At 38.9% G+C, this 9,990-nt stretch overlaps 1 protein-coding gene across 6 annotated transcripts in view; it reads left to right on the top strand.

Moving 5' to 3' along the window:
* The window catches only part of LOC114504746 (zinc finger protein 182), a 28,972-nt gene continuing 18,982 nt past the window's right edge, over positions 1-9,990 (top strand). For 2 of the 6 annotated variants that reach the window (XM_036017147.1, XM_036017152.1), the window contains exons 1-3: positions 2-226; positions 451-622; positions 1,615-1,671. In XM_036017147.1, coding sequence (XP_035873040.1) covers positions 1,657-1,671 — 15 coding nt within the window. In that variant the 5' untranslated portion in view covers positions 2-226; positions 451-622; positions 1,615-1,656. Of the gene's footprint in view, positions 227-450; positions 623-816; positions 894-1,614; positions 1,672-9,990 lie in introns of all 6 variants that reach the window. The other 4 variants (XM_036017150.1, XM_036017151.1, XM_036017149.1 and 1 more) reach the window with 4 other exon arrangements.

Below are 9,990 nucleotides of genomic sequence, written 5' to 3'. Positions count from 1 at the left end.
TGGTTGCATGGCGCTCACTTGGGGCGGCGGGAGGGGGCCGCAGGTTGACTATTGGCGGACGCGGGCTCCGAGCTCCAACTGAGTATGCGCACAAGCGGCCCCTGCAACCCAGTAGGCAGCAGTGCCGGAGTTGGTTCCGAAGCGGAAGTATTTTCTTGGGGCTAGTTCTTGCAACGGTCTCCTCTGCGGAGAGCAGAACATCTGTTGTCGAGAGAGAGAAAGAGAGGTTGAGGGGGCGAGTGCTAGGGGTGATGGACTGAGTGATGGGGACTTATGGGGGATGAGTAAAGGGGGATTTGTGGGAGTCATTGATGGAGGGGCTTGTGGGTTGAATGATAGGGGACCGAGAGGTCAGTGAAGATGGTGTTTGGGGTCAATGGTGGGCAAAGTTATGGGACTAGTCAGGATTGAATGGGGCTTATTAAACGTTGACTTTTACACATTTTCCAGCACAGTGACCTGCGCTAAGGGGTCATAGCACCCTTTAGGCCCCTCCTCAGGTGTGCCCCCACTCTCCCTTTGCCCAAGCCCCGAGGTAGGGGCCTGGTGTCAGTGTTCCAGCTGAGGTGAATCTGCACCTGAAGGCTTCCTTCTGGTTCCTGGGCAAGACGGCCCCAGTGAGGTGAGGAGAAGGAAGAAGGTATCTGAGAGCACTCACCTGCCTAAGGTCTTCACTAAGAGCCTGGGCTTGGCGGTGGGGAGGGGGTAGGGCCTCGGTCTGCGGGGTCTGTGGGGGATCAGCTAATGTCATGGAGTAGTGTTTTAAAAAGTTGTTTTCTTGGCGGTTAACAGATAATTAACACATTTAAGTTCTAGATTAATTAGAAAATAAAAGAAAGTCAAAAGGAACTAACTTTATCCCCCTAACATTTAAATGTCCATTCTTATCAGAGGTATGCATTTTTAAACATTTAACATACATTTTTAAAATGGGTTCCTGCAATTCTGTAACCTACCTTTTTTTAGTTTACAAGTTTACTGTGATTCAGCTTATAAACTTATATAACATTTAAAAACTTGATTTAGATATATGTACAGAAAAGTGCACAGATAGGTGAGTACAATGTGTTGTAAACAGTTGTCAAATTACAATGTTGCACACCTGAAACTTATATAATGTAATAAACTAACGCTACCTTAATAAAAAGTACACACATAAGAAATATGCAGTTCCATACAACATTATTTTTAATAGCTACAGAGCATTTCATTTCCTGTGTTTCCTTATCAATCCTGTATTATGGGTCATATAGGATTGTTTAAATTTGGCATTGTTAAAGTCAATGCTGAGATGAAGGTACTTACAGAGAAATGATATGCTTTTTCATTAAGGAAAATACCTAGAAATACAATTTCTTGGTCAGTACATAAGTGTATAGAGAAAAAAACCTTTTGTGTTAAATGTTCACATGAGGAAAAGAGGCAACAATACACAGGTGGTTGTTAAAACCACATGGTTGTCCAAACTCCCACAGAGTTTGGACAGAGTTTGTCCATAGAGTTGGACAATGGCCGCACATCTGGCTGGTGTGAGGGAATTTGTAGGCAGATAATTTTGGACACTGGAAGCCTGATGGGGTTTCTCATATGTTCTACATTTCTCCATTCTTCCAGCTCAGCCTTCACACATCTGCCTTTTCCCAAGAAGAGCAGGAAATGGCCAAAGCCCAGGTAAGACTTGTCTGTTCCTTCTTGTTTTACCATGGGTATGATCAGCTACATAGGAATCTCTGACATAAAATGGGAAATTATTTGTAAATAAGCATTAGGATCAGGGAAAATGAAAGCAGCAAGGCCAATGTAGACATGTGGAGGGCTTAGGGTATAACAGATACTAGCGATGAGTTGCAAATTTGTTTTTGAGCCCCTGGCAGCCAGAGGGAGGGAAATGTAACCAGTAACCTGGCTCACCTTGCTCATAATAGAGAGAGCACACCAAGTCCTTAGGAAAGAAAAGTTTCCCTGCAGTTGCCTTTCAAGGCATTTCTTTGCTGGGTCTTCCTGTAGAGGGTGGAATTGTCTTCAACTACAGCCCAGTGAAAAATGCAGTCCCTGGTTTCCTGCAGATATTTCTTACAGCATTTCTTAGTGAGGTGGAGACCCAATGTCAAAATGTAGGTTGGAAATGAAATATCTTAGGGAACCGTGTGTCTTCCAAATGGTTTTCCTAAAGTAATTTTCTCAGTTGGAATTTTGATTCTCATTTGTCTAAGAGACAAAGTCCTGCAGACACCCATAGCCCACCACTTTTTTCCTTTCACTTTAATTAATTTTTTCCCAGAAAACAATATAGAAACAGACTCATAGATGCAGAGAAAAGACTGACAGCTGTCAGAGGAAGGAGGGGGTTGTGGGGCTGAGTGAAAAGGTGAAGGGATTAAGCAACAACAACAAAAAACCCTCATAGACACAGACAACAGCATGGTAATTACCAAAGGGGAAGGGGACTGGAGGCAGGTAGATGAGAGTATAGGTAGATTAAAGGGTGATTGGTGGAGACTTGACTTGGGTGGTGAACACACAGCACAATATACAGATGATGTGTTGTAGAGTTGTACACTTGAAACCTATACAATTTTATTAACCAATGTCACCCTAATAAATTCAATAAAATGTTTATTTTTAAATTAGTGTACAGTAAAATTGATTTTGTTTTTGTCCAGTTCAATAAATGCTAACATATGTATAAATTGGTGTAACTAATCTATAGAATATAGTTTCATCATGGCAAAAAAAATGCCTCATGCTACCCTACCTGTAACCTCAGGCAACCACATATCTGTTTTGTGTCAGGTTTTATCTTTTCAAAAATGTCATATAAATGGAATCATATGGTATGTAACCCCTTAAAAGATTAAATAGTCTTTTAAGATAATTGACATGGAATTGTAAAAATAATACAGAGAAATCCCATGTATCCTTTACCCAGTTTCTCCCAATGTTAGCATCTCAAAAAAACTAGTACAATGTCACAGCTAGGATATGGACATTGATATGGTCAAGAAACATTTCTGTAACTCTTAAGGATCCCTTATGTTGCCCTTTTATAGCCACATCTACCCTTTTTCCACCCTCATCCCATTCCTAGGCTCCTAGCAATTATGGATCTGTTCTCCATTTCTAGAATTTTCTCATTTCAAGAAAGTGATAAAAATTGAACCATATAGTATGTAACCTTTTGAGATTGGGTTTTCCCCCTACTTAGTATAATTGTCTGGTGATTCAGCCAGGTTGTTGTGTGTCAGTAGCACTTCCCTTTGTTATTGCTGAGTGGTATTCTACTCTATAGATGTACCACAGCTTATTTCTCTGTTCTCCTGTTGAAAGACATTTGAGTTGTTTACAGTTTTTGCCAATTATTAGTAGAGCTACTTTAAACATTCATAGCAAGTTTTTTGGGGAACTTTGTCTGTTTTGTATGAAGATTTTGTCTGTTTTAATTTCTCTACAGTAAATATTGGATTGCTAGGTCATATGGTAAGCATATGTTTAACTTTTTAAGAATCTGCCAAATTGTTTTACAGAATGGTTGAATCATTTTTCATTTTCACCAGCAATTAATTAATTAACCAATGTCACCCCAGCATTGGTTAATTAATTAATTGATCTTAAGCCCTCTTTTAAAAAAAGATTTTATTTATTCATTTTTAGAGGGAGAGGAAGGAAGGGAGAAAGAGAGGGAGAGAAACATCAATACATAGAATGTTCGTTTCTCACCCCCGCCCCCCCACAACTGGGGAGCTGGCTAGGAATTGAGCCTGCAGCCTTTTGGTTTGCGGGCCAGCACTCAATCCACTGAGCAACACCAGCTAGGGCTTACCAGCAATTTATAAAAATTCCAATTGCTTCACATTTTTGCCAGCATTTGATATTGTCAGTATTTTTATTTTTAGTCGTTCTAGTAGCACAGTGGTATCTTATCATGGTTTTAATTTGCATTTCCCTAATAACTGATGGTGTTGAATATCTTTATATATGCTTACTTACTTTTTGCGTACCCTCTTTGGTGAAGTTTTTGTTCAGTGAAGTCTTCTGCCTATTTTAAAAAATATTTTATTTATTTATTTTTAGAGATGGGAAGGGAAGGAGAAAGAGGGAGAGAAACATCGATGTGTGAGAGATACAATGACCAGTTGCCTCTCACACACCCCCAGTTGGGGACCTGGCCCACAAACCAGGCATGTGCCGTGACCAGGAATCAAGCGACCTTTTGGTTTGCAGGCCCATGCTCAATCCACTGAGCCACACTAGCTAGGGCATTCTGCCTATGTTTAAATTGGATTTTCTCACTATGCATTTTTTTCATTAAAATTCTTTTTCAATCACTGTTTATGTTTCATATAATTTTGTATTAGCCCTGGCTGGCGTAGCTCAGTGGATTGAGCATGGGCTGCGAACCAAAGGGTTGCAGGTTCAATTCCCAGTCAGGGCACATGCCTGGGTTGCAGGTCAGGTCCCCCGTGGGGGCCATGCAAGAGGCAACCACACATTGATGTTTCTCTCTTTCTCTTTCTCCCTCCATTCCCATCTCTAAAAATAAACAAAATCTGTAGGAAAAAAAATTTGTATTAGTTTCAGGTGTACAGCATAGTAGTTAGACACTCATATACTTTACAAAGTGTTCTCCCTGATATTTCCAGTACCAACTGGCACCATACATAGTTATTTTGATATTGTTGACTATATTCCTATGCTGTATATTATATCCCCATAACTATTTTGTAAGTACCAATCAGTACTTCTCAATTCCTTCACCTTTTTCAGTTTTGAGAGTTCCTTATATATTCTGCGTACAAGTGCTTTGTCAGATACGTGATTTTTAAATATTCTCTCCAAGTGTGTGGGTTGTCTTTTCATTTTCTTAAAAGTGTTCACAGCAAGAATTTTTAATTTTGAAAATGTCCAATTTATAAATTATTTCCTTTATGCATTGTGCTATTGATGTCATGTCTAAGAACTCTGCTTAACCCTAGGTCATGAAGATGACCTATTTTTTTCTGTAAGTTTTATAGTTTTAGGTTTTACATTTAGACCTATGATCCATTTTGCATCAATTTTTATCTAAGGTGTGGGGATTAGGTAGAGGTTCATAATTTTGCATATGGATTTCCATTTGTTCTAACCTCATTTGTTGAAAGGAACATTTTTCTCCATTGAATTGCTTTTACAGTTTTGTCAAATACCAATTGGCCATATTTGTAGGGTCTACTTCTGGAGTAGATTCTGTTTTAGTGATCTATGTATCTATCTATCCCTTTGCCAGTATCACACCATCTTTATGAACTGCATCTTTATATGAAGTCTTAAAATCAGGTAGTATGATTTCTTCAACTTGATTCTGTTTTTCCAAAATTGTTTGGCTATTCTTGATCCTTTGCTTTTGTCTTTCTATAAAAATTTTAGAATAATCTTCTTATATATCTAAAAATTATCTTGCTAGATTTTTATAAGAATTGACTTAATCCGGCCCTGGCTGGCATAGCTCAGTGGATTGAGCGCAGGCTGGGAACCAAAGTGCCCCAGGTTCGATTCCCAGCCAGGGTACATGCCTGGGTTGCAGGCTATAACCCCCAGCAACCACACATTGATGTTTCTCTCTCTCTATATATCTCTATCTCTATCTCTATCTCTATCTCTATCTCTATCTCCATCTCCCTCCCTTCCCTCTCTAAAAATAAATAAATAAAATCTTAAAAAAAAAAAGAATTGACTTAATCCTGTAGATCAATGGGGGAGATTTGGTGTCTTTATTATGTTGTCTTCCAATCAGTGAACACAGTATGTCTCTCCATTTATTTAGATCTTCTGTGATTTATTTCATCAATATCTTGTAATTTTCTTTTTTTCTCTTTATTGAATTTGTTGGGGTAATACTGGTTAACAAAATTATGCAGGTTTAGGTGCACAATTCTACAATGCATCATCTGTACACTGTATTGTGTGTTCTGCACCCCAAGTCAAATCTCCGTCCATCACCATTTCCGGCCCTCTATATTTCTCCACTTACCCCACCCACCTCCCCCCTGAAATCACCACACTGTTGTCCATGTCCATGAGTTTTTTTTCCTTTTTTCTTTTTTGCTCAATCCCTTCACCCCCTCATCTAGCCCCCCATGGCAATTTTGTAATTTTCAACATACAGATCCTTTACATGTATATTAGACTGTTTGCGCTGCCATAACAAAATGTTACAGAAATTTATTTTCTTACTGTCCTGGAAGCTAGAATTCCTAGGTCAGGGTGCCATCAGAGTTGAGTTTTGGTGAGACCTCCTTCCTGCTATGTTGACAGCTGCTTTCTTACTGTGCCCTTACGTGATCTTTCCTCTGTGCTTGTGCAGAGACAGGGTGGGAGCTTTGGTGTCTTTTCCTCTTCTTATAGGGACACCAGTCCTATCAGAGTAGGGCCCCACTCTTATGACCTTATGTAACTTTAATTACCTTCTTATAGGCCCTATCTTCAAATAAATTCATATTGGGGGTTAGAGCCTCAGTATGTGAATTGGGGGGACACAATTCAGTTCATAACACCATGTTTCGTTAGACCTATACATGTCTCATTAATTTCATTTTCTACTCTATTATAAATTGTTTTGTTTTTAAAATTTCAGTTTCCAATATTTATTGCCACTATACAGAAATATGATTGCTTTTTCGCTGGCTGATGTGGCTCAGTGGATTCGAGTGCTGGCCTGCAAACCAAAGGGTCACCAGTTTGATTCCAAGTCAGGGCACATGCCTGTGTTGCAGGCCAGGTCCCCCGTGGTGGATGTACGAGAGGCAACCACACATTGATGTTTCTCTCTGTCTCTCTTTCTCCCTCCTTCCCCCTCTCCCTAAAAATACATAAATAAATAAAATATTTTAAAAAAGAAATATGATTGATTTTTGTTTGTTGACCTTTGCTGTGGTCTGAATGTATTTCCTCAAAATCCACATGTTGGAATCCTAATGCCCAAGGTGATGGTGTTAGAAGGTGGGTCTTCCTTTTCTCCTTCATTTATTTACTTATATCAGTAATACAAAATTTTTATTTTTATGAGTTTTTATTATATTCCATGAATTATAATCCATTACTGTCATTGTTTATTTTGATGTTCAGTTATCCCTGAGTTGGCCAGTGGAAGCCCTTTTAAGTTGGCTTTGGTGTCCTTTTGACACATCCCTATAATTTTTGTATCACTTGTTTACTGTCTGATGCACTAAGATGTCCTAACCCTCATCTTCTCCTTTCCCTGACCCAGACCTGGAATCAAGTCATTTGTCCAAGAAGCACTGGCTCCTATTAGTGGATAATGATATACAGAAACCAAGATCTCTGTGTGAGGTGTGCTTATCATTACTGGGGTGTCATTAGATATAGGCCCTTTCAGTAAACAGAGCTTTTTGTCTGTGTCTATTTATCTATATGTATATATACACATGCACATGCACACACATATACATACATACTCACATATATACCTTGAATTCATACAACATCCTAGGAATCTTCCTACTTTTCTCTAATTTTATAGTTGCATCTCTCTTTTCCAACACTGAAAGTACCTGCTCCTGGCATCAATATATTGACTCATTTACTCAGTCTTATAATACATAGAAAGTAGAATCAGAACTCCTGCACCAACACTCATGAAAAGCCAACCTACTGAATACAGTACATGATTTATTTGCATGTCTTTCATACCAAGGATATATAATCAAAGTTCTCTGTTTACAAGTTATTTGGATTGGTTTTTCTTTTTAATTTTCTTTTTCCCACATCCCGTGTGCTTACGTTATTTATTTGGCATACAGTTAGGTCCACACTTTTCTTTCTATATTCAGTTTTAGATTTTATTTCTTTCCATTTTTGTGGATTTAATTTTCTTCATGTGTAAAAATGTTGACATGTTTTGAAGAGATCGAACTATACAAAAATACATACATATAATTGTCACCTCTCCCCTGTACTTTCTACCCATTATTTTTTTAATTTTAAAAAAGATTTTATTTTATTTATTTTTAGAGAAAGGAAAATGGGAGGGAGAAAGTGAGAGAAACATCAATGTGTGGTTGCCTGTGGTGTGCCCCCAACTGGGGACCTGACCCCCAGGCATGTGCCCTGTCTGGGAATTTAACCAGCAACCCTTTGGTTCTCAGGCTGGTGCTCAATCCACTGAGCCACACCAGCCAGGGCTTTTCTACCCATCTTATTCTACCTTGGAGTGGAATCTTGTTAGTTTCTGATTTATACTTAAGATGTTTCATTTTAAAATAAGTAGGTAGATGTATATTTTTAAAGTTTCTCTTTGTTTTACTTAAGAGATAATACAGCATGTTCTTTAATAACATCATTTTGTTTAATGTTGTTTTGTTATAACATTGATGAGATGCTTGGGAAGAATTATAGTACATAGAGTCTTGGGTCTTTTGTAAGCACGAGTCTTATCCTGGGCCTATATGTGGGCTTTCTAAATTTCCCTGTACATGGGTACTTTTTAAAAATTTTCTTTTTCTTTTTTTTTCTTTTAAAGATTTTACTTACTTATTTTTAGAGAGGGATGGGAGGGAGAGAGAGAGAGAGAAACATCAATGTGCGGTTGCTGGGGGTCGTGGCCTGCAACCCAGGCATGTACCCTGGCTGGGAATCTAACCTGCGACACTTTGGTTCGCAGCCCGCGCTCAATCCACTGAGCTACGCCAGCCAGGGCAAAATTTTATTTTTCAATTACAGTTTACATTCAATATTATTTTGTATTAGTTCAGGTGTACAGCATAGTGGTTAGACAATCATATACTTTCCAAAGTGTTCCCCCTGGTATTTCAAGTACGCACCTAGCACTGTACATAGTTATTATAGTAGTATTGATTATATTCCCTCTGCTGCACCTTACATCTCCAGGACTATTTTGTGACTACCAATTTGTAGTTATTAATTCCTTTACCTTTTTCATCCAGCTCCCCAAACCCTCCTCCCCTCTGGCAACCATCAATCTGTTCTCTGTATCTATGAGTTTATTTCCAATTTGTTTATTCATTTATTTTGCTCTTTAGATTCCACATATAAATGAAATCATATGGCATTTGTCTTCGTCTTTGACTTATTTCACTTAACATAATATCCTCTAGGTCCATCTATGCTATTACAAATGGTAAAACTGCATTCCTTCTTATGGGTGCTTTTGAATAATGCCATTTCCCAGAGAATCTCCCCCTAGCATTGCCTCTCAGGCCTTAGACAGTCTGTTGTATGTCCGGACTGTAATCTTTTGTCCCAGGCATCTGTGGGTTGTTAGTTTGCCTTGCAACCTTTTGGAGCAATACCAGCTTTTTTTCTGACCTGAGTTCTGAGTTAGGCGAAACAGAGGCTAAGTCCTTGCATCAGTTCTTCCGGTAGTCCCCAGACAGGTTTGAACAGACAGACACTAATTTGTGAATAAGGTCTCTCTGATCCTTCCAGAAACAAGGGTTCCACACTGGGAACATGGGCTGCCACTGCCACACATAGAAAGGGGTGGGCAAGAGCAAGTAAAAGCGCCATGAAATTTTCCCACCAACTTTAAGTTGTCTTTTTTTTGTTTCCATGTTTGCTTGGTTGCTACAAACCTTTGACTGTTTTCCAGAGTTCTAATTAAGTTGGTTCTGACAATTTTTGCTTGTTTTTGATGTTTCTGGGGGAATGAGAGCTTGGCGCTGCCTATCCTATCATTTTGCTGATATCATTGTGGGGTGATTTTCTTATCACCTCAAATAATTTCTCATTTTCTTTCTTTTTTAAAATATATTTTATTGATTATGCTATTATAGTTGTCCCATTCTCCCCCTTCACCCCCCTCCCCCCTGCCCATCCCCTCCCACCCACATTCCCCCCCTTTAGTTCATGTCCATGTGCCATAAGTTCTTTCGCTTCTACATTTCCCACACCATTCCTACCCTTCCCCTATTTTCTTCCTATTGTCTATGCTACTTATTCTCTATATCTTTCCCCCTCTCTCCTCTTCCCACTTCC

The sequence above is a fragment of the Phyllostomus discolor genome, chromosome X (genome assembly GCF_004126475.2).
Source record: "Phyllostomus discolor isolate MPI-MPIP mPhyDis1 chromosome X, mPhyDis1.pri.v3, whole genome shotgun sequence".
NCBI classification, from domain to species: domain Eukaryota; kingdom Metazoa; phylum Chordata; class Mammalia; order Chiroptera; family Phyllostomidae; genus Phyllostomus; species Phyllostomus discolor.
Note: the sequence above shows the minus strand (reverse complement) of the source record. Positions and strands in the feature narration are given on the sequence as shown.